Source organism: Dasypus novemcinctus, chromosome 13, assembly GCF_030445035.2.
Source record: "Dasypus novemcinctus isolate mDasNov1 chromosome 13, mDasNov1.1.hap2, whole genome shotgun sequence".
NCBI classification, from domain to species: domain Eukaryota; kingdom Metazoa; phylum Chordata; class Mammalia; order Cingulata; family Dasypodidae; genus Dasypus; species Dasypus novemcinctus.
The window spans coordinates 48,244,333-48,269,188 of NC_080685.1; the positions used below are offsets into that span (position 1 = coordinate 48,244,333).

General features: G+C 33.7%; 1 protein-coding gene across 5 annotated transcripts in view; it reads right to left on the reverse strand.

The window, feature by feature from the left end:
- Nucleotides 1-24,856, reverse strand: part of KIFAP3 (kinesin associated protein 3) — a 232,873-nt gene that overhangs the window by 47,489 nt on the left and 160,528 nt on the right. For 4 of the 5 annotated variants that reach the window (XM_058310103.2, XM_058310104.2, XM_004464151.5 and 1 more), the window contains 6 exons: nt 19,452-19,560; nt 18,107-18,219; nt 17,523-17,688; nt 16,789-16,914; nt 13,486-13,584; nt 8,915-9,000 (listed from right to left, as the gene is read on the reverse strand). In XM_058310103.2, coding sequence (XP_058166086.1) covers nt 8,915-9,000; nt 13,486-13,584; nt 16,789-16,914; nt 17,523-17,688; nt 18,107-18,219; nt 19,452-19,560 — 699 coding nt within the window. Of the gene's footprint in view, nt 1-5,546; nt 5,662-8,914; nt 9,001-13,485; nt 13,585-16,788; nt 16,915-17,522; nt 17,689-18,106; nt 18,220-19,451; nt 19,561-24,856 lie in introns of all 5 variants that reach the window. The other variant, XR_011645490.1, reaches the window with a different exon arrangement.

Sequence of the window (24,856 nt, forward strand, 5' to 3'; positions counted from 1 at the left end):
CCTAGAAAATATTTCTCACAATGATATATATATATAGATAAACACATAATTAAAAACACAAACAGTTGTTGACTTTTATGTACATACTATCATAATTTCTATTTCTTAAAAGAATTGTACCAAGCGCTGCCCTTCAGTTTTCACTGTGGTGTTTTCTAACCAGACCTCAAAGTACAATTACCTCCACTAATAACTTCTGCTTAAAGCACTGAGGAGGTTAATTTGTGCAATGTTATTTCAAATATCATATCAAGTCATACAACACAGTAAAAGATTTAACTAAAGATTTATTTAAACAAGAAATTATGATTCTTACCTTTCATAGTGTGCGTGGGTTCTTTTAAACCCAACTGTTTCCAATTAAAAAAACAATAAAGTAACATGCATAAGAAATAGGCAGGGAACACATACATACACAGATGCATATCTATTTATGTGTATATATGTGGAAATTCTTACAAACTGGAAAAATATCTTAAATTTCTGCATTTTGGTTTTATGCAACTTAAAAGTGAAATCCAAAAGAGGACTAACCAAACCTATCCCATTAAACCCAATTTGATTTTATGGAATTGGAAAATGAAAATTGAACTTAACAAAACTGACAAACAGAAATTTATCAAGACTGTAAAATAAGCAAAAATAAGTTCCACCTGCTCTGGAAAGAGAAGATCTACAACGTTTCTGTCAATATCTTACTTGAAAATCTCTGCTCTGTGCCCATCTCTCAACTTTCAGCCAATTAAAAGTGACTTCCACCTACCCATTTCTACCCAGTTCTTAGCCATGCCTTACTTTTGAAAACCTATCCTGAAGTAATCTGAATTCTGATGGTAACCCTAGCCCTAATTCTACAAAAACTTCCCTGTAACTTCCCCTTTCAAGATGTTGTGAAATATTTTTTAAAAGTGTTCTCCCTTGCTGGTAAAATTAATAAACACAGTCTTCTTATCTGATACGGTCTTTCCTGTAATCATTATGAGGGCCATAAGAGAACTGATATATCTTAGAGTCTATATTTAAATCTACATGGTTTATCCCATTTTAATAAGCCATTCTTATTAAAATAATTTGGTCTGTCATGGAATAAAGATAGCGCTTTATTTTCCAAGTTTAAAATAAAGTTTTGGAAATACATTGTATATATCAGAGTTAGTTTATTAAGTTCAGATTATTAAAACTCACATGATCTGCCCATGATCACATGATCAGAATTAGAGTTACAAAAAGAGAAAGCGCTACCATCCAAAATCTCAGTGAAACAAACCTTGTACTTATTACCAAATCACTTTGCTGGTCTGTGTTTGGGTAGAAAGATAACAGACGTCTGTCTTTAACCAGAGAATCTAGTTACATTCCCTTTCCTGTAAACACCCTGTGATGAAGTGTACCATTTACAGACCATCTATAGCTAAGACTATATAGTAAGTACTTCTCCTGGAATGTTAGTTCTCATGTCCAGGGGACAGCGTCTGGTATTCCCTACAGTCTAAACAATAAACTTTTAGATACTAGAGACTTTGTGTTGTTGAGTTTTGTATTCCCAGTCCCTATTACAATGTTTAGCACATAGTATATTTTTAATAAAATGTATTAAATGTCTGATAACCTGGAAATGTCAGGGGAAGGATTTCCTATTGATTAGGGAGGAGTTTATAAGGTTCTCAAATACTCCATGATCTGAAGGACACAGAAATTAACTGCATGTTTAGAAGCTCTCTATATTGGATATGTAGAGGGTTCTGGTCTTCCCTTAATAATTCCCAAGGTTGGATGAGAAAAGGTAAGGGTCAATTGCCTTATAATCCCCTTCTAAGACTGAGTAGCTAGGCTAGTCTCTCCTTGCCTCTCTGCATCTAGCCCATGTACCTGCCTCCCCAATCAACAAGTAAGTCCTAGTCACACAGGCGATAATTTGCTGATGAGACCAGAGACTTCATCACCATGCTATGTAATTCTCCATGGGACAGAGTACTACCACCACACATATGTGTCAATTAATCAATTGAAGACATGGACCCAACTACATTAAACAAATCATCACCAGAGTAACATTTCCATAATTTTTGTGACAATTACTTTATTGCAAAAGGTATACTTCCCCTTAAGCCTTCCAAGACATCTACATCTATTTTTTCTGAGTATTATTCCATGCTGTCTATCTTGAGTGGAAACAAGTTTGTTTTCTTAAAGATAAAATACTCTGAGCTACCAATATCCCCAATCTCCCTATATATATATATATATATTTATATATATATTTATATATATATAAATATTTAAATTATAGAACATAGTCATGCTGAGAAGACTAGAAAACCAAAATCTAGGTATGAAAAGAGTCTTAAGAAATCATCCACTCTTATCCCAGACAGGTTTCTAAAAAAATGATCTTATCTTCTAGTTGGTTATTTAGCCATTACTAAAGCTAACTGAAGGGCAAAGACTACATTCTTCCTTAACAGTCTATTTCTAGTGTTTCATCATCCTTGCTATAGCCAATCAAAGTATCTCTTGCTTCAATTGTTAGTTTCCTCTTGTTTTCCTTTTGGAAAAAGATTCAGAACAGGCAATTAACACCCTGTAATAAAAGTACCCTCTACTAATAAAGCCCTCACTCAGAGAACCAAAGATTGGCAATGATTTCCTTAGCAGATCAGAGAAGTTGTCTGTTTGCTGATGCATTAAATTTGGCCCACTCCTCAAATTTCTCCAAAATAAGGAAGCCCAGAAAGCTAGGAGTGTAACTTTGGTCTGAGATTAATTTGTAAACTGAGTCCAAATCCAAATACATCACCAAAGATTTCAGAACATGGGCAATTTAACAGATGAAGCACTTCTACACTATAATAGGCAGCTACCTACTTACTAGAATGCCCTAAGGCAACATTTCAATTAATTGTTTTATTCACTTAAATGCACTGACATAGCTTAAAAATGCCAAATTCAGTCATTTTATAGGATAATCTCAAATATAAACTATAAATTGTAGTATGTTCAGCCAAAACACTTGCTCCAAATAAGTTTCCATAGTTAAATTCCATATAATAGATAACCTTCCTGAACCATATAAAATATTAAAATTAACAGTAAACAATATAATTGTACCAAGGAAAGAAAAGAGTCCAGATATTTAATATACATATAAACTCCTTGGTTAGCTCTGAGTTTTAGTCTAGTTTGAAGAAAAACATATTAAATGCCCATTATGTGGTAGATGTTTCCTACATACTTTCTCTAATCCTTACAATAACTTTCTAATCCTTAGAAGTGCCATTGTAAATTGAGTCTTCAAAAAGTTAAATAAATTGAAATTATTTGGCAGGTAAGTGGAAGAACTAGAATTCACTTGTATTACAGATGCACTATTCTTTGTATGAGACCAAACTGCTACTTCATGGAGGTAAAAAATTGAAGCTAAGATCAGGTCCCTTACCCAGTTGAGAAGAAAATGTTTTAAGTAATAAGCCGCTCTCAGGGATACTTTTCTCTATTATCATTAAGCTAAGATACAGCCAGAGCCTTGAATCTTACAGGAGTATAATAGCAAAAAGGTAAAGAAACATTTGCCCAAAAGAAAGTAGGCTGTTTCAACAGCCTGCTGTCCTACTGGTGATATGATGAGTATCACTCAGTTGTGTGTTAGAGTGGGATTCCCAGATCACATGAATCATCCACACATGGATATCTTTAAATATTCTCAGTTTAATAATTCTAGCTTTTCTAAATATGTTTCATACTCAACTCTTCCAAAGTGTGAAATATATTTATGTGGTTTTATATCAAATACTTATTTTGTAAATCAGTGTAGAGGTTCATAGAAAGATTAAGTGAACTAAACTCCTCAAATTACTTATACAGATCTGTTTTTAAACTAATGCTAGTAATCAGTCAGGATTTTAGGCAGTCATATATAGCTGACATATCACTAGTTTCATATTGCTTATTCTTTTCCTTTGAAGTCTTGCTATCAATGAGGCTCTTTATGATTGCAATAATCTAACATAATTTTCTCTGTGATTTAACATTTTAACTCTGACCAGGACCAGTATTCACAAGTTCCTTCAAGGAGAGTAGGATCAACAAAGTAAAATGAAGACTGAAAATATGCATTGGAATATTGGGCTTCACTTTTCAGGAAGTTTTGTGTGGGCAAGTCGCCGACGCCTTGTTAGACGTAGGAAAACCTCTCTAACTATAAGGCCTTTGGGGTTCCACCCAAAAGATGGTGCCGAGACATGCCTTCCCCCCAGCAACTAGAGCATATGAACCAATCAGCCTCGCTAAATTAGCATAGCCAGTAAGCTGCTTGCACGTTGCCTCACGGTCTATAAAAGCTACTACACTTCCTCAATAAATCAGACCTGTGTCACCAGCCTGCGTCTCCAGAGCAGTTACTGTGTGCTGTCCTGCTCTGTTCGTCCTTACCTCTTCGGGAGTGGAGCTGCTGGACGGCACCGCAACATCTGGTGCCCGAACAGGGACCTGAAAACCCCGGAGACAATATCAGCGAGCTATCAAGTGCAGCTCAGCTTTGCGGTTGGTAAGTGACCCTCGGAATGGGTAATCTTTCATTCTCTGAGAAGGCTCCACAAGCGCACACCCTACATGCCCTTTTGGTAAGTAGGCACATCAAAGTTTCTGAAAAGGAACTTAATCAATATTGGGACCTTGTTGTTCATTTTAACCCCTGGCTCTCCACAACCGCCTTATGGGATCCTGCCACATGGGCGAAGCTGCTTAAGCACGTGTGCTTTGCTGAAGTCCATGAGGGAAAAACCTTTTCTCTAGGGCTCATTCCCATTCTCTTAGCCATTCATGCTTGCCTTATGGGTCCTCCGCTAGATGTACCTTCCCCAATCCCGCTTTCCGTCATGCCCGCAACTCCTTCTACCCCCGCGTCCCCTTACGTACCACCTGACCACGATCCCTTATAACCATCGCTCAAAGATATATCCCAAAGCCCCAACTGCTCCCCCTCTGAAACTTCCCCTCTGCTCATCCCGACACCTGCTACCAACCTTTCTCAAGCTGCGAATATTTTTGGCCTCGCAGTCCTGCAAAAAATGGAGAGATATACACCGTGCCAGAGAGCCTGGCTGGTAGCCAATGATGGGTAAGATCCTCAGAGGAGGACAACCTAAGACAGGCACAGTCACCTTGACACAAAACAACACTGGCGCTTCGCCTTGCCTCTAATAAAAGAAAAAAGGGGGAACTGTGGGCAAGCCACAGATGCCTTGTTAGACGTAGGAAAACCTCTCTAACAATAAGGCCTTTGGGGTTCCACCCAAAAGATGGCGCCGAGGCACGCGGCGGACATGCCCAGGCATACCCGGGCATGTCCCTTGGAAATCTGCCTTCTCCCCACCAACTAGAGTGCATGAACCAATCAGCCTTGCTACATTAGCATAGCCAGTAAGTTGCTTGCACGTTGCCTCACGGTCTATAAAAGCTACTACACTTCCTTAATAAATCAAACCTGCGCCATCAGCCTGCGTCTCCAGAGCAGTTACTGTGTTTTGTCTTGCTCTGTTCATCCTTACCTCTTCGGGAGCAGAGCCGCTGGACGGCATCGCAACAGTTTTGGATCACAGAGAGGTTCAACAATGGCAGCAGAGGAACACTGGTTGACAGGGGACACATGGTTGGCAAGGAGTTCTACAGGGCATATATCCAGGGTACATAAAAATGGTTGGTTATCTTCATAGTGGCTACAATTAAAAACAACAACTGAGGGAGTGCTGAGTTCCTAGCCAGGGGAGCTCTATCACAGTCCCTAAAGGAACAGCAACAATCCCCCAAGTGCAATGGCAAAGACCAAAAAAGAATGAAGGTCCAACAGTGAGCCCTTGAAACTAATGACTATGCTAGTGAGCCTGTGCACCTGAAATAAGAACAAGGCCTAGAGCTGCAGGGTGCTTAAGAGTTACCTCCTGAGAGCCTCTGTGTTGCTCAAATGTGGGCAGTCTCAAAGCCAAACTCAGGATGTAAATGTGTTGCCTTCCCCCCAGTGTGGGACATGACTCCCGGGGATGAGCCTCCCTGGTGCGGAGGGATTACTACCAAGTACCAGATGGTGATGTAACTAGAAAATGACCTAGAATAAAAGGGTCAACTTGGATCAGCAGAATATCTCAGTCGACATATAATACCAGGAGTTAAAAATGCTTTTTGACCTGAATCAAGGGGGAAATGGAAAGGACAAATGAGTGTATATGGCTATAAGTCTACAAAAAGAGCTGGGAGGTTATCAGAGGGGCTGCCCTTATGCACACCTTAGTAGAGCCCCAGAGACAGATAAAGTAAATATAACCCCAGGTATTGGTTTTTCTGAGGGCTACAGAGACCCACAGGTTCTATGGTCATGGCAGATGGAGTTCAGTGCCATGTCAGTTGGCCCTTCTTTGGAGTTTGTGCTTCTGTGTGATGGAGCTGGACTCAGATGTGATCTTTTTTCACAAGCCTCTCCTGTTACTTTTACCAGAACTGTAGTTGGTGCTGGGGTTTAACATATACCCAGGGGATCTGAATCTCTGGACTGACCATATGATAGCCAGGCCCTGAGTCTCAACAATCTTCAGCTCCTACACTCTGATTTATTGGACTTACCCCACTCAGCTAACATGAAGTTGAAGAAGGTCAACCACCACACCATGGAGCCAAGAGTGCTTACAACTGAAAGCAGGAGGATTGTATCCAGCATCCATGTGGAATCTAAGCCCCCTCTTGATATAGATGTGGAGTGGACACAACCATTCCAAGGTCCACAAGATGGAGGAATAGAAAATAGATTAGAGTGGACTTACTGATATTCTATTCATGAACTATAAAGATTAGTAATCGAAGAAAAGGTGGCACTGGTATGGAGAAAGTGGTCATGGTGGCTGCTGGGTGTGAGGAATGGGAGGAAGAGAAGAGATGTGGAGGCGTTTTGGGACTTGGAGTTGTCCTGGGTGATGCTGCAGGGACAGTTACCGGACATTGTATGTCCTCCCATGGCCACTGTGTGGAACATGGGAGAGTGTGGGCTATGATGTGGACCACTGACCACGAGGTGCAACGGTGCTCAGAGATGCATTCACCAAATGCAATGAATGTCTCATGATGATGGATGAGATTGTTGCTATGGCGGGGAGGAGTGGGGTGAGGGGGGTAGGGGGTATATGGGGACCTCATATTTTTTGAATGTAATATTAAGAAAATAAATAAAGACAAAAAAAAAAAAGAAAAAAAAGAATTAATGGAGAAAAGGACATAAATTGTTTGCACATAGGAAAAAAAAAAAGAAAATATTCATTGGATTTAGAAAAATGAAGGTCACATTAGTGAGTGTTATTGCAATGCAGTGATAGAGGCAGAAGTCTGAATTGGCATAGCCTGAAAGAAGGGTGGGAAGAAGTGAGGACATAAAGTAAAATTGAGACAAGTTTTTCAAAATGTTGGCTCCAGAGAGAAGGAAAGAAATAGGATAGTATTTAGAAAGAAAAGGGTGGTGGTACCTCTGGCTTAAAAGAGATTTGAGGTCAGAGTTATGAAATAATTGGGAATAAAATATTTATATTATAATTAATATTTTTATACCATACACTAAATATTTTTATAATAAGGCTGGATTATCCTTAAGGAATTATCACTAACAATGTATGTTCTAAACAAAACATACCTAATATGTAAATCTAAATATATTATTACTTTCCATCTATCTTTTCTCAAAAGAAGTTTTTTAAAAAAATTATGCTGAAGGCAATTCATAATAGGCTGACATATCTCACCTTTCTTCACTGCCTAAGGTAAGATAATCACATAGAGTACTTTGGGAAGTTTCTTACTCTTATACTACATACTTAATATGTAACAATAACATTAGTGAACTACTATAAAATAGTAGATTATTGCTCTACAAGTAATAAATGTCAAAAGCCCCAAGGCATTTGGCTGACAGGTATGCGATATCTTGGTAGGGAAAGGATTTAATATGTAGTTTTTTCTGTATTCAGATTTAGAGATCAAAGTTAAAATCTCACGGTATCCATTTAATTCTAGACCAGTAATAAGATATACAGTTAAATCCAAAAAGCAGATGATATCAAATAAGATGAATTTCTGAAATAAAATGTGGAGTACTAAGAAGAAAATTGAAGCAACACCTGATGGTGATCATCAATTTCATAATGAAATCACTACCAGAAATGTTAATTTAGAAGATTTCCAATGAAGGTGTTTAATGATTATTTAAAATGTTATTCTGATTTGGTTAAAAAGCTTAAGTTAAAGTTTAAAAATCACTGAATAGGCAATATTTAAGAAACTTTTTATAGGGCATGCAAAATAAAAAAGTATAAATCCAGTTCAAAGAAGGAAGTAAGCAGTAAAAGGCATGATTGGAAAAGAAATCAAAATAATCTAGTATCTGGCACATTGCTGGTACAATGCCTGAGACCAGGCAGAAGGCTGATGGGCAGCCAATTTCTTGAGAAAAGTCTGCAGGATCAGGATTCAGATCAGAAATTGTCAACTCCCTGCTCCTATGCAATAATTTTTCAGAAAAACAAGTGATTCCAAGATGATGTGGAGACAAGAACCTAAAGATCTGGATACATACAAAATCTTTTCTAGTTAGGAACCTAAACTTAAAACTTGAAAGCCAAAGGTCTTAATGTTTAAAAAGTTTATAGTATCATCATATTTCCTGAACTTTACCAAAAACAAATTTGTGTTTACATTGAATACATAGTGCAAACTAGGTTTACAATTAAAAAAAATTTTTTTTAGGAAGTACTAGGAATTGAACCTGGGACCTCAAATATGGGAAGGAAGCACCCAATCACTGAGCTATACCTGCTTCGCTATAATGTATTCTCCCCACCAAATGAAGTCTATTATACTTTGTGTAGAAAGAATAATTACTTACCGCTATAATATCTAAAGTATTATCACAGACCTTTCGGATTTCATTATTTTTATCATGCATCAGATCTATGAGGTATGCTGGAGCCTCTGAATAAAAATAGTTAAAGATACAAACTGCTTTTGAGAGTGAGGATATTCAATCATATTAGAAAATCCTGCATTTTTCTAAATTCAAATGCTAAGCTTAAAATTCAACTTCAAATTGTAAAGTAAGATCATAAATACAGGATGACCAGAAACATTTAACATTTCATTTGTGAAAAAAAAACAAAAAACAAAAAACAAAAACAGGAATAGAAGGGGCATAAGAAACTCTGAATACAAACGGATAAGAAAAACTGAGCTAGTAAACCTCAGAAAGCAAAAGGTCATATTTTGTAAACATAAAATTCATAAAACTATTTGAGGGAGCTCTTGAGCTACATAGTTGTTAATAGCTTTTTTTGGTCCATCCAGTCCTCCTAAAGTTCTTGAAAACTAATTTCACACATCAGTTAGCAAAAGGAAAGAATCACAGTCAAATCGCATAAGGTTTTTATGAGAAAACACGTTAAATTTTTACATAAAAAATAAAACTGCAACCTAATATTTCAAAAAGAGATAAAAGAATTTAATGTTAGAATATAAATGAACAGCATAAATCAGAACTGGAAAGACCCAGAGAAATAAAAGTTCAATAAAAGATTAAAAATAAAAGTAAAAAGTCTTTTCAGATATATAGACTAAACTTAAAGTAATACAAGAGTAAATAAACACAACAGATAAAACCTTAAGAGAAATTGAAGGCAAAAAGGAAAAAAAAAAAAGAAAAATGAGAAGAGTTAAAAGAGATTAGAAAATGAATGACATGCAAAGACGATCCAAAATAACAGAAATTCAAAGAAGACAACCAAAGTAACAGAATAGAACTAATATTAAAACCTTTAATTCAAGAAAATGTACCTGGAACTAAAAATCCTTAAAACTAGATACTAAAAGAATATACTTGCATATTTGGAAAAGTCCACCCAAGACTTTTCTAGTAAAATTCTAGTAAAACTAGTTGATCTTAAGAAGAATTCCTCTGGTAATCCTGGCAAAAAGACCATGTCATTTACAAGGGAAAGAAAACCTGTCATCAGACTTTATACAGATAACAATAATTAGAATAACTACAAACTTCTCATAAGCATCAATGCAGCGCAGAAGACAGTGGAAAAATACTTTTAAATTGTTGATGGATATAACTGTCAACCTAGAATTTGAAATTCTGTAAATTATTAAAGAGGACAAATTAGTTATTTTCAGATAAAGATTTTATTATTTATAAGATATTCATTAAAATAAATACAAAAGAATGTACTCCATTAAAAAAGGAAAATCCATGCAGGAAGAGGAACAGAAATCAAGACAAGAGAGTAAATGAGGAAATTGGTCAACGTATTGTAAATCTTCAGCACTCACTTTTTAAAACAATAATAAAAATGATTAATTTTGATGTTATAAAATTTTATAAAAATGAGGTGAAATAATTATATAAAATAGTTAATGTCATAGAAGATGAAGTAGAGATATTTGACTTACAAGCAGGAGAAGGATAAACCCCTTAATTTAAAACTTCTTTTCGAAAATGTATGTTGAAATTTGAGTGTAACTTCCAAAAGAAAAGAAATGGGATGTAAAAATTACAAATAAGGGTGGTAAAAAAGGAGAATAAAGAAAAGAAATCAATAGGAATCTTCAGTGAATCTAAAAGACTGTGAAGAAAGGTTATTACCTCCAATACTTTCATTTAGTCTTGGTTAAACTTACATTTGCAAATTGCTACAAATTTCTGCCAAGAAACTCTAGCACATATTGCAAGTAAAAAATATTCATTATAATACTGATTATAAGGCCAAAAATATTTCATCAATAGTTTCATGACTAACAAGTGGCAAAGGCAATACTTAACCCACGTCTTTTACTGTTAGTATTATTATTCTTTGGGAAAAAATACACATATTTAAAATAAAGAAAAAAAAATACAGAGGGCAAATAAAATATGAGTGAACATTCTGAAACTCATTTTAAAAAATCTGTAAAGAATATAGTGCTTACTGCCTCACCCCTTCACTGGATCGTAAAATCATTATTGCAGGAACTGTTTATTTTCTTCACCATTGCCTCCCCAGCTTCAAGAACTTAACAGGTACTCAATAAAGTTTTGTTTAATGAATTAATAAATGAATTCTACTCTACCTACTTCACATGGTATTTGTGATGATAAAATGAAAATCAAATTCTTAGGAAAATTTGAGAAATTCTCAGGGGGAATCTAAGAGGATCTAGACAAATCTGAGTTATTTTTATTTCCCATATTGTAATTGTTGGATTATATAAAAATTAATGATCATGATAGCACTGGTTCTCAACTTCAGGTGTTAGATTGCTATGTGATTGAGTTGTGTTGAGAGCCATTTTAAATATTTCAAACACTGTAATATAAATCATATATCTATAATAAGCCTACACTAGTCATCTGAAATATCAACTTTATTTCATTCTGTTTGAAATTATAAAAAAATGTTTCCCAATCTTCTGATTAAAAAAATGGGAAAAGGAATGAATTCTTGTGTAATAAATGCTTTATTTAAAATGTTTTAAAATACTAGTTTCATGGGGATAATCACAATAAAAAACTTAAAATCATGATAAAATGAAATACTTTTAAAAAACTAAATTATGTCACAAGCTGCAACATAACAAGCTGAAGTGGCATTCACATGACCCAAAATCCTGGTTTTTGAACACCAAAAACATTTACAAGTTAGGTATTTTGGCAAAAAGCACTTTAGCAATTTTTATATTAATACAAACTCTGGACATGATGAGCAGCACCAGATCTAAGTATTATTCCTTGAGGCTTCTGTAAAAATTTTTAACTTAGCAGGTCTATTATCTCCCATTCCCACCATTATGAAAATATTGCAAGTTTAAAATAGTATATAATGACACAAAAAATGTGTCAATGGCAGCTTCATTAGAACAACAACAGAAAGTTCTCCTATGGTATTACTTTAAAAAGGGTATTATTTAGATACAGTAATTCACTAAGGAAACAAACACATCCCATATGTGAGGTATTGTGTTAGAAAAAGAGTGTAGACAAAGCCAGTCCTTAAGCTTAAGGAGCTAAAAATCTTTTGGGGAGAGACAGGCATATAAATAGATAAAAGTAATTTATTAGAGGTAGAAATAAAGAAATTAGTTCTATGTGGGGTAACAGGATTAGAAAGGATTAACTGAAATGTGGCACATAAAGTAGTCTTTGAGGAGTGGGAGACTGTCTGGTAAAAAAAAGGAGGAGGAATTTATCCGAGGTTGATGAGGCACACAAAAAGGCATGGATTGTAGCAAGGCAGGTCATGCCTGATAAATGACAAAAAATTTGGATATTGTGGGACTGAAGGGAGAACATAACACTTTGGAAAAGTTAATAGGTTAAGATGTGGTTATGAAGAACTATGTATGTTAAGCAAAACAGACTTTTTTCACATTGGTAATGAGGATTTAGTACAGTAAAGTTAAAAGATTTTTTTTTTTCAAACACAAACAAACAACCACAACTAAAAAGCAAAGAAAGATTCAGCTTAAACACCACTTCCTATGATATTCCTATCCTCTCATGTGCCCTGTGCACCTTCCTTTATGATGCTCATCACACTGAATTCTAATTAATTTTATATTTCTTATTTGTCTATCCCTCCAATTAGACTATAAACTCTTTGAGGGCAGGGACAGACTTTCTTATACATCCAACACTTAATGTCTGTTAAATAAATGATCAGCCCTTCATAAATGTTTGCAGAATAAATGAGTGATTAATTACAAGTCAGTGATGATATAGCAGACACCAAAATTTTCAATGTAAGAGACTGTGTGGATGATACTGTTATCTGCATGAATACCAGAGGCGGAACAGTTTTGTTTTGTTTTTATAGGAGAGTATGTTGGTAATACTGAGTTCCCTTTTGTGTGTAATAATGATAAACTACCATTTACTGAGTATCTGTTTTGGGAACTAGTATAGGAACTTTAAACCCCTTAATACTTATAATCTTCCTAATCCTGTACACCCCACATAGAACTAATTTATTTTCACCTCTAATAAATTACTTTAAATTATCTATTTAAATGCTTGTCTCTCCCAAAAGATTTTCAGCTTCTTAAGCTCAAGGACTTGCTTTGTCTATACATCTTTTAATATTATGGTCATTTTATAGATGTGACATTTTGTGCTCAAGGAGGCTAAGTAACTGATAGTCCCAGGAACCTCTGATATTTAAGCCTGTTAGTGGAGAAGGAAATTCTGATAGGTTTGTTAAATTTCTTAGGAATCACAGCCTGAAAAGTTTAATAAAGTTGTTTCTATATTTTATTTATAGATTGATTTGGGGCAAGTGTCTATGGAAAATAGCTTGTTCTCTGAAATTATTGCAAAGTTAGATATTTTCTATACTATTTGAGCGTTTGTAAAAACAAAAAACCAAAGATGATTCTTTTCTGAATTATCTGAAATACCATTAAGTATAATAAACACTGAAAGGATACGTGTTTCCTTGATTATGACATCTCTGGTGGCTTGGTGGAAAACCATCTGGTAAAAGACATAAATGATCTGACACACAAATTCATCATCTTCTTGTTGTGCTGAAAGGAAAAAAAATCAAGTAAGAGAATACTATGTTTATATCCCAAAATGAAAAACTGTAAGGGAAATAATGAGAATTAGAAAAATTAAAAGTGACAAGGAGGCAGGCATAGGACAACTAGTTTAAATTATTTATTATTAAGACATATCATCTATGTCTTAGGTATTTTTTCTAAATTGCATGATAATGATTCAGTGAGGAAATTTTATAATAATGTATCTTCAAAAGTTTCAGAAGAAATTTTGTTATAGTTGAAATAAATCTGTTAAATCACTTTGAAGTATAAGAATTAAAAAAAATGAAGATTTTGAAAAAGAGAAGTTCTATCATCACTGACAATAGACTAGACAACCTGAGATAGTTTATCTCAAAAGATCAGGTTGTATCTAGGAAGGACTAAAGGCTAAGACTCCTTTAAGAAAATAGTGACACTGTTTCTGTATAACTTTCGCTATGCCACCTGGTATGATGAAAGTGATTACATTAACTTCTTTGCCCCTAATGTGAAATGACAACATATTTACCATTGTTTTTTTGGTTCATAATTATAACTGACATAAAAATCATTCTAGTTTGTCTCTATAATGTTGATTTCACATGAGAAAAACAGTTCTTAGAAGAGATCACATCCTCTAAACTAAGTTTTGCTAGAAATTGGAAAACTATAAAACAGTATTTTCAATGTTACCATAATTAAACTACTTATTGGCAAGAAATAATAATGGATTTTAGTTTCAACTTTAATTATAATAATACAGAATGTTACATAATCATACAGGCTAATTAGTAAATGTTTAATATCATATGAAGAATAATTTAATAGAATAGCTGATATCCACTGATGACAAAAGCAAATTACTAATAGAAACCTAATTTTAGGTACTTGTTATGAAACGTGGCTTACAAATAGTGTAGCTTACTATCAACTATTGGCAACAGTTTGATGATAGCCAATAGAAAAAGATTTACATGTCAACAGAGTATCCAACTAGTTGTATGAAATAAATTATAGCCCCTTTTAAGTCCAATTTGTCCTAAATGATTTCTCTCACAAACTTGTCAAAGTATTATTCTCTCAGACTTCTTGGGCTGAAAATTCTCAAAATTAAGTACAGTTTCAGTTTATACAGTGTCTTCTTTCTTAAATCCAGGAGTTTTAACCACAAAAATCCATATTTTTTTTAATAAAGGGTATAACATAGTCTCTATGATAATTTCATATTAGAGAATGTCATCACTTAGTAAAACACTCTGAGCTAGCTCTGTCAGCTCTTTAAAATATATCAGATCTCTCAAACATAATGGACATGGGACAACAATTTCAGAACACAGGTTATGATGCTTCAGCTTTCTCCAGCAATGTTCTTCAACTCCCAAAACTACATTGCAAAATATTCATTCGTACTCTGCTAACTACACTATCTTCACCTTCACTTCTCAATTACCTAGTCTACCTTGCTTTTTAAAATTATTTCTAATCTGAAAAGTCTTGACTGTGAGCAAAGTGTGCCAAAGTAGATACATATATAGCATAATTTTGGGAAAGAATGTGTTAAAGAACTTTCAAAGCAACAACAAAAATTAAGAGAAAAAACAGGCAAAAGACTTAAAATGGCACCTTACTTTATTGGATATGTCTAAAAGGCCAAGAAACACAAAGAGGTACTCAACTTCATTTGCCATTAGGAAAATTCAAATTAAAACTATTATGTGATACCACTGGAAAAGCTACAATAAAAGATATTGACAATGCCCAGTGTTGGTGGTTATGTAGAACAACTAGAACTCTTGTACATTTCTGGTGGGACTAGAAATTGGTATAGCCATTTTGTGAAACAGCTAGGCATTTAAAGTCAAATATATGTAATTCCATTCCTAGGTATATGTCTAACAGAAATGAATATATATATATTCACAAATGAAAGTTTAAGGATGTTCATAGTAACATTTATAATAGCTCTCTCCTCAAAAAACAATAGCTACTATCTTTCTGCAATAAAGGGATAAATTGTGGTATATTTATGCATTGGAAGACTACCTACAGCAATGACAATGAAGAAACTACTGCTATATATAACAACATAGATGAATTTTATAAATATATGTAGGGCAAAAGATACTCATTTCCATTTATACACTTGGTCAAAACCAAGCAAAATAATGGATGATAAAGGATAGAAACCACTTTGGAGGAAACAGTAAAAACTAGGAATAAGCAGAAGAACTTTGAGGGAGTTGGTAATGCTTTAGCTCCTTATATGGGTGTTAATACCATAATGGCATTAGTGTGCTCACTTTGAAAATTCATTAAATTATATATTTATAACTTGTGTCTCTTTCTTTATGTAAGCTAAACTTTAAAAACAATACAACATGCATATATATTATACGTGGTATAGGAAGGACCAAGATTATGCATCTTCTTTAGGCTTCCCATATTAGCATATTTACTTCTACAGAATTAGCTACTTTTAATTTATAAGATACTTAAGAATTTAGCCTTGATGGACTAACATATGATTCATATAAATTTTATATGGCCCTTAAGAGCAATGTGAGGGTAAGAGTAGGACTCTAAACTTGCACTGTCCAATACTGCAGCCATAAGCCACTGTGACTAATTAAATCAAATTAAATTAAAAATTCAGGTTCTCAGTCATGACAGTTATATTTCAAGTGCTTAACCATCATATATGCTGGAAAGTGCATATAAAGAACATTTTTATCATGGCAGAAAGTACAATGGTCCATACTGTCTGGACCTAGGGGGGGTTGTGATATTTAGCACCAACTTCTGAATCAAATTTTCTGCTTAGAAATCAAGATATAAAAAGAAGGGTTTGCATAAGAAAAGATATCCAATTCAACCAACACAAAGCTCAATAGAGAAAAGAAATGACAGAATATTAGCTGTTCAAGGCTGGTGGGAGAAAGACAGTATATGTAAAATTGGTTTTGAAAATTTGGTTTTATCATAACATTCTTAACTTTGCAACCTAAAGTTCTGATATTAATCTATCCAATTCCATTAACAGGTATATTTAATTAGTTTTTCTTAACTATATAATTTAACTTTCTAGATGATTAATATAACAAGCTAAACACTATTTCATGATTGCAGCTCTGCATTTTATTTAAAAATGTAAACTAATACCCTATTCAGGCATTAGCATGAAAGTAAATTAAGATAAATTATACTTACCATTTAGCAATTCAATGAGTGCAGGGATTATCCCAGATTTGGCTAGCAATGCAGCACAAGAGTCATCCATAGATACAGTTCCAATCATTATAACCACTTCTAAAACAAGGTCATCTTCTGCAGCACCTAGATAAGTCAAAGTTTTCACTGAAATATCCTGATTCAAATCCTTTCATATTATCAAAATTTCAATGCAGAGGAAAAATATTGAAAGCTATTCGATCAGTTCCTATGAATCTTTGATATATTTATAAATTTGTCCTTTTTCCAAATGTCCATGTTCATTGATGACAGTGGTGGTGGTGGTGGTGGTGGTGGTGAGTGGGGGAAGGGGGAGTAAGAGAAGTGGAAATAAGTCTTTGAAAATACAATGTAGGCACTGAGAATAGGAAACTCATTTTAGTGCCTCAAAGGATGCTATGTATATGTGCATAGAAGGGGAACATGTTTGGCAATTTTTAAAAAAAATGGTAGGCTCAACATCAACAGTAACAAAAAGGCAGGATAAGAAAGGGACACTAGTATTAAGAAACCATACTGGTAGGAAAAAGACAACATAAATCTAAGAGAAGACTCCATGACCACTACTCTGGGAGAACATCCGGATATAGAGCTTTGGGAAAAAAAGTGTTAGCTAGTATAATGGAAGTTATAAAATACAGCTCTAGCAGCCACATATAAAATAGAAAGAAATAACTTAGTGCTTATACAAAAGTGAAATGTTTAGCACAGACCTGGTTTTAGTTTATCCTTGAGGTATGGAACCAACTTGTACTCCTTAAGAACCAATTCCCAGTCTAAGTCTGGGATGGTCAGATTTGCAAGTGTTCCCAAACATTCTATCACAAACTCCTCCTCTTCATCATTAGAAATCTGGGCTGCAAGGTCCCCAACATAATCCTGAAAAAAAGAAAAAAAAAAAGAAAAGAGAATTTTCATACAAATTTAAAATATGATTCTTGTAGAAGAGCCAATACAATGATTTAACATATGGGAAGAAAAAATAAGTTATCAATCCCTATTCTCTTTTCATTATTTTGAGCTATTTCACTAAGGAGACCTATGGTAAACTGGTTTAAGGCAAGAAGATTGGGAGTGGGGGTAGAAGTAGGATGCAAAAACCCAAAACAACAGCATTAAAACTTGAGTTGGGATTTCTTGGAGCTATACTTACAAAGAAGTTCCTAACAGGAGAGCCAATATTGGTCATGAGTTTGTATTGAGCAGAGTTCCATATGAATGAATCTCCAGGTGCAGCACCTTCAAACTTCAATTTTCAAACTATTTTAAAGGACAGTAAGCCAAAAACTATACTTACAATAAATAAATTTTTAGTTGGTCCATCATGCTGGGAAATATTCCTAATCATTTTCATCAGTAATGGATCTTTGAATTTCAGAGCCCTCTTCATGAGCATCTTCAGCCCATTTCCTAATAGAGAAAAACAGAAAATTTCCCCAATAAAATTAAATTTAATGATTTTTTTGGGTTTATTTAATACATTTCTCAAAAAAATTTTACCTATACTGAGATGCAAAATCTTAATGTGCAATTTGATTAATTTTGACAAATAGAAATATATGTACTGATGGAACCCATACCCAAATCAAGATATGGAATATTTCTTTCTAGTCACTCGAGAATGTATCCCTTCTAGTCAATTCTATTCCCTAGATGCAATCATGTTCCTCTTCCATGTCTTCTTATTTTTTAATACAATAGGTTAGTTTTGCCTGATTTAGAACTTCATATAAATGCAATCATTGAGTATTTGTGTTTGGACTAAGCAGCACAAATTTCAAAAATGTAAATACTTTTTGACTCAGAATAATTCTACCTATAGGAATTTATTCTAAGAATATAAAAATGGAAATGAATAAAGATTCAGAAAAAGGATATTTACTACAGTACTGTTGTAACAGAAAATAACTGGAAATGGACCAAATATCCAATATAGAGATTAAACTATAGCAAATTCTTTCAATGGACTATTTTGCAGCTATTAACAATGATGTTTTATAAAATCATTTAATCACATGGAACCATATTCAAGAAAAATATTAATTAAAACACAAGTTACAATATATAGAGAATCTGATTTTTTAAGATATTCAGAACATTACACCAAAATTTCACCTAAGATTATTTTTGGATGGTAGAAGTAAAGATTTTAATTTTTTCCTGCTTGCTTTTTTGTACTTTTTATAATGAACATATACTACTTTTTAAATAAGAAAAAAATATCAAGCAGACTGCAAATTCCTAATGTATGCCAAGCCATTTACCAAGATAGTAACATAGAAACAATAACCTAATACATTTGGATTGTATAGTCTAAAAAAAAAACTTACATTGTAATAGATTGTTTCTTTAATAAAATACTTGAATAAAAGATTTCATTTCATCTAGAAAAATATTTTTAAAAATCAATTTTCAATTAAGGCTATCCCACAATGGTTCAAAATGTCACTGAAGGGTAAGTGGCTCCACTCATGAGGTAATAATATTCTAAGTCTATTTGGCCTTTAAGGTATAGCTATAATAAACGATTTAAAAATAGGATTTATATAGTTATTATCATTCCTAATTCTTATTATCTACTTTTCATTATATGCTAATTGCTACATGTTAAAACATTACCTATGAAGCTCAAAGACACTAACCTTCACAAATAAGCTGTACATTCCTCTTGTTAGCAGCAAGATTAATGCAGAAAGAAATGAGTTCCAAGTCAATTCGCTCATCTGAACATTCAAAGAGCATCTTCATTAACTAGCAAGAAGTACAGAACATATTTCACTTCAAAATAAAACCAAAAACCCAGAAGCTATATTTTATCACAATATGTCATTTTTAGATTATGCATTAGAAATATCAAAATATAATTCACATTTCCCAATGCACAAACTGGGTAGGCTCTTGCTGTTGAATAACTAAATAAATGAGTAATGAATTATTAGATGCTCATTATGAAATATAAACTTCCAAGTGCAGTGAAGAATACAAGAGAAATATCAGACAAAACCTCTTCACGTAAGGAATTTAAAATATTGCTTAGAAGGAGAACATACAAAGCAAAGCAAACAGCTTGTGCACAGGTCACAAGGCAGGAAAGAACACGATTCTTCTGAAGAACTGAAAGAAGGCAAGCCTAGTTGGAGTGAGGGAAATAGTGTTGAGAGATAAGACAGTAAAAGCCAGATCATGTAGGGTCTTGAAAAACAAAAGGATCTTGGGCTTCATCTTAAGGATAACAGGAAGCCATTAAAGGTTTCCAAATAGAAAAATGTCAGGATAAGGTTTGTATTTCAGAAACCAGTGTAGAAATAGGATTAAAGAGGGCAAAAAAAATGTGGGAAACCACTTAGGAGAATAGCAGAATAGACTGAGATGATGGCTATCTGGACTAGGCTAGGGTAGTGGGGACAGAGATAAAAGGATGAGCTCAAGATATATTAAAATGGGATTTAATAACTGACTAGATGTCAGGGCTAAGGGAGAAGAGGAATTGAGGATTATTCCTAGGTTTCTGCACTGAGCAATGACAAGGATGGTGGTGTTGACATTTACCAGAAAAGGGAAACTGGGTTAGGACAAAATTTTAAAGAGAAGATAGTGATTTTGATTTTAGATATTTGAATTTCAGCTGCCTATGCAATGGTCTAGTGCAGATATTTAGTAGGAAGTTAGAAATGAGGTCCTGAGTTTAGAAGAAATGTCTGGCATAATAATTTTAGGAATTTTCATACATGGTTGAAAGTAATTTGTAGGCTGGACCCAATTACTTGGGCAGGGGTACAAAATGAGAAAAGAACTCTATTTAATATAAGAGAAAGGGAAGATGGTTCTGAAAAGCAGCAGCCAAAAAGGTAAGAGGAAAAGGTAGGTAACCAAGGCCATTTAGCAGTAATCCATGGAAGTTATTCCTAAAATTTATAACCTCTAAATTTTCTTATGTTTTATCTCAGGGTAATTACCATTTTAGGTCGATATGTCTTCACGAATCTAGCCCAGAGCTTTGTATATAGAAAGTGCATAATAAATATTTATTGACTGTTTAGACCCTAGTCTGTTAAATATTGTTTTGAGTACTCTCTCTGTTAGTTCTAGACAACTTCTGAATTTCAAAAAAGACACAAGGACAATACATGAAAATCAATTGTATTTTTATATGTTACCAATAAAACCATTGGATATTAAACACAATATCATTAACAATTGCTCCAAAAACTAAAATAAAATACTTAGGTATAATTCTAACAAAACATATACTGGATGTTGGAAACTGAAAAACTCTATCCCAAGTAAATGGTTGGCATATATTATGCTTTTTTCCAGAGGCCAGCTCTTTACTCACAGATGTTGCTGTTAATGGAGACTTTGGATAAAGAATCATTAAGGCTTAAAAATGCTACAGAATTAAAAGATCCTATGCTAATCATAAAATAATCTTAATTTATTCGATATATATTTAACAGATTAACAATTCTGTAATTAGAGTAATTAGCATGTTTTTTATACTCTAATTCAAATCTACTATAGATTTCCTCGAAGCTTTTATTGTTACCAACAGTTTTATAATAATGAAAATCTATTATATTAAAACACTGCTTTAACAAGGCAAGATAATTGTTGCTAACAAGAATAATTTACTTCAAATTAACCTTTGTAATATGAAAACTGCCCTTAAAAACTGGGCTATTGATATCTATCAGCCATGTGGGATTGAAGCCCCCTCTCAATTAAGAGGTGCAGTGGGCATCACCATCCCAGAGTCCTTAGTTTTGGGGAATAAAATATGGACTAGGGTGGACTTACTGGTATTCTACTACAGAATTACTGTGACTCTGACAATGGAAGAAATTATATCACTGTCGTGGAGACAGTGGTCACTGAAGGTGCTGAAGGCAGGGAGAGGGAAAAAGAGGTGTAATATGGGGGCATTTTCAGGACTTGGAGTTGTCCTAAATGATATTGCAGGGACAGATGCAGGACATTATATATTCTGCCATAACCCACTGAATGGAGTGGGAGAGAGTGAAAACTACAATGTAAACTATAATCCATGCTGTGCAGCAGTGCTCCAAAATATATTCATCAAATGCAATGAATGTACTACCATAATGAAAGAAGTTGTTAATGTGGGAAAACCAGGGGTGTGGGGAGGGGGGATATGGGAATCTCGTATATATTTTTAATGTAATATTTGATGTGATCTATGTATCTTTTAAAATAAATAAAAATATATTTTAAAAAATTGAAATCATTACTTTTTTTTGGTAATTTCTATGTGAAATTCTGTGTAGAAATAAATACTCATGAGTTCTTTGTTTTTTTTTAATAATGCATGGTTTGAAATCTTACCAATCCCTCTCAAAAATCAAGAGAAATTAGGAATAAATGTGAATGGAATATATAGTGATATAGAATTAGTTTTTCAATATAATAAAGAGAAACACTTCAATTTAAATTACATTCACATTTTAAAATAATACTTTAGTTAGAACTTCACATGCAACATTATCTCTATTTAGTTTGATTGCTACTCATGGCACTTCAAAAGTTAACTGTAACTGCTGCTGACTAGGAAATATTAAAATTAGATTAAAAAAAAAAAACTGTGTCCATTGTCATCTTTTACTGATTTAACAAGAAGGCACTAAAAGGGCTTCAGCCTGTGAATGAAGAGGCAATAGCGTTCAATCAGACAAGTCCCATACTGAGTATCAGATACCAAAGACCCACGACTGAAATCACTGTGTCTAGACTCTCTGGCACCTGACTTCACTTATTTACCAGTGACCAGAGGCCAACCCCCACCGATCTCTGTATTCACATACACCTCTACCACCCCCACCTCCTCCCCAAACATCTTTGAATGATTATGCCAGAACTTTGCATGCCTCAGGAATCTCTTCTGACTGGCTACTCCCTGACTCTGCTGTTTGAAGTGATGCTCTGGTTTCTGAACTTCGGCAGATAATGGCAGGCAAGAGCAAAGGGGGCTGTCAGAAAGGACGTTTACCAGCATTCAGCTAAAAAGAAGCATGTAGATCAAAGAGGGGCCACATAGGACAACTGTGGTGGAAAACATGTGGATAGCTATGAATATTCTTGCACACTGTACTAGGGTAAAATATTAAATAACACCATGACATCACTACCTAACCAAGTACTTTGATTGGCCTTTCTACTACCAATAAATACTTTTATAAGCATCTGGATGGCATTTGCACCTATTTAAACAAAGCATGCATCTCAGGGGTCTAAATAACAATGAACTGTTAATGTGTACTTTTAACTATTATTAGAATACAACCATTAACTCCTGTTTATTCCAAGTTTGCTTACCTAAAACAATCCACCAATTTACATCATTAAGAACACATATCAAGAAAGACTTGACCTGGCACAAAGATTTTGCAGAAGTGACAAAATTGGGAAAGAAAAGTTGAATATATTGGATAATTAGAAGCAATAAAGTACAAAGGAAGCAAAGTAATATAATATGGGGAGAGATTATGAGGCATGTTGTGTATATAACCACCTACTCTGTATGTTAAATATTTTATAAAAGTGAACTGTAATGTAATTATAGGTTTATCCTATAAAATATGCTTAAGAAAGGCAATATTTAAATCAGACTATGAATGGGTCCAAAATAAGGAAGACTTCATGTTTTCCTAATATTACTGTACTATAGTACTTATAGAGCTCATTTACATATACTGTCTAATGAAACTAAAGACTACAACCATATGCCCACAATTCTTTTTGATCAATAAAATAGGAATTACTCCTGAGTCTTGTTTTAGACTTCTCATTTGAAAAATTCATGTGCAATAGTTGGAGATATTTACTAAACAAAAATTAACATGCATAATTTCAAAGTGAACAGAATATTACATTAATTCTAAGATATTCCAAAACTTGGATATAACTTTAATAGAAGGTTAATAGTTTTTGTTGCTAAAGAGTTTTAAGTTATACTAGTATTATAAACATTACTTTGAGTAGTAATACCTCTGAAAGAAGTAGCTTTTTAATTCCTGAAAAAAGCTTTGAGATTTCAATTTAATTCCTGATTTGTTTCCCATGATTCTTTTATTCTGCAACGAATTTGGCACTGGGTAGCAATGAAAGCATGTCCAATTTTTCCTGAATATGTCAAAATTGAGCTTTGAAGTATAAGTTGTAGGTTGGAAAGCCCTTTAGAAACACATATATTCTAGAGTATCACTTAATTTTCTCGAAATATGTCTTCACACTAAAAAAGCTGGATGTTTACAACATAATTTCATATAATAATTCCATAAAAGTTGAACTTAAAATAAATAAGTAAAAATTTTTGATGCTTGAGTGCATTTTGGAAGATTTTTGGGTCATGAGATATAATGTTCAAAAACTCCAATGCAGACATATTTGATGTTAGAAAACTATCTGGCAAGAAAACATTCATGAATATTGACCCTGAAAAGTTCTGAGGGAATTTTCTACAGTTTAAATAATAATAATAATGCCTCCAAAGTAACCTCAAAAGGCCCTTATTTCTGCTTCTTTCATTTAAAATAAAATTTATATTTTATATTTAAGATTACATATTCTCAAAGAGGTGGATAAACTCCAAATTCAAATTTTAACAAAAGTTTTCCAACACCTTCGAGCTTGCACTTATTTCTATTTTATTTGACTTTATTCTCTTTTTAATCTAATCTGGATAAAAACAATCTAGGCAAGAATACTATCCTTGTTTGGCTGTTTTCCAATTCATATTCTGTAGTCAATGAAGTTCTGACACTAAATAGGATTGGGAAAGGAACACCCTTTGAAACTGCAAAGCAGAAACCCTTGGAACATATGGAGTGAGACCATAGTAAATCACCTGTAATCTCCCTTTGACATAGCTACTCTTTTATTGAAAACTTGTTTGACAAAAAGTTTGATTAGGCTTAGCATTGGTTACAGTCTGATATCTGTTATCTTTATAAGAGCCCTGTTTCATTAGGTAACATGTGCTCTATATTCTGTGAAGGATGTCTATTTCCAATAAACAAGCATAATTAGTTTA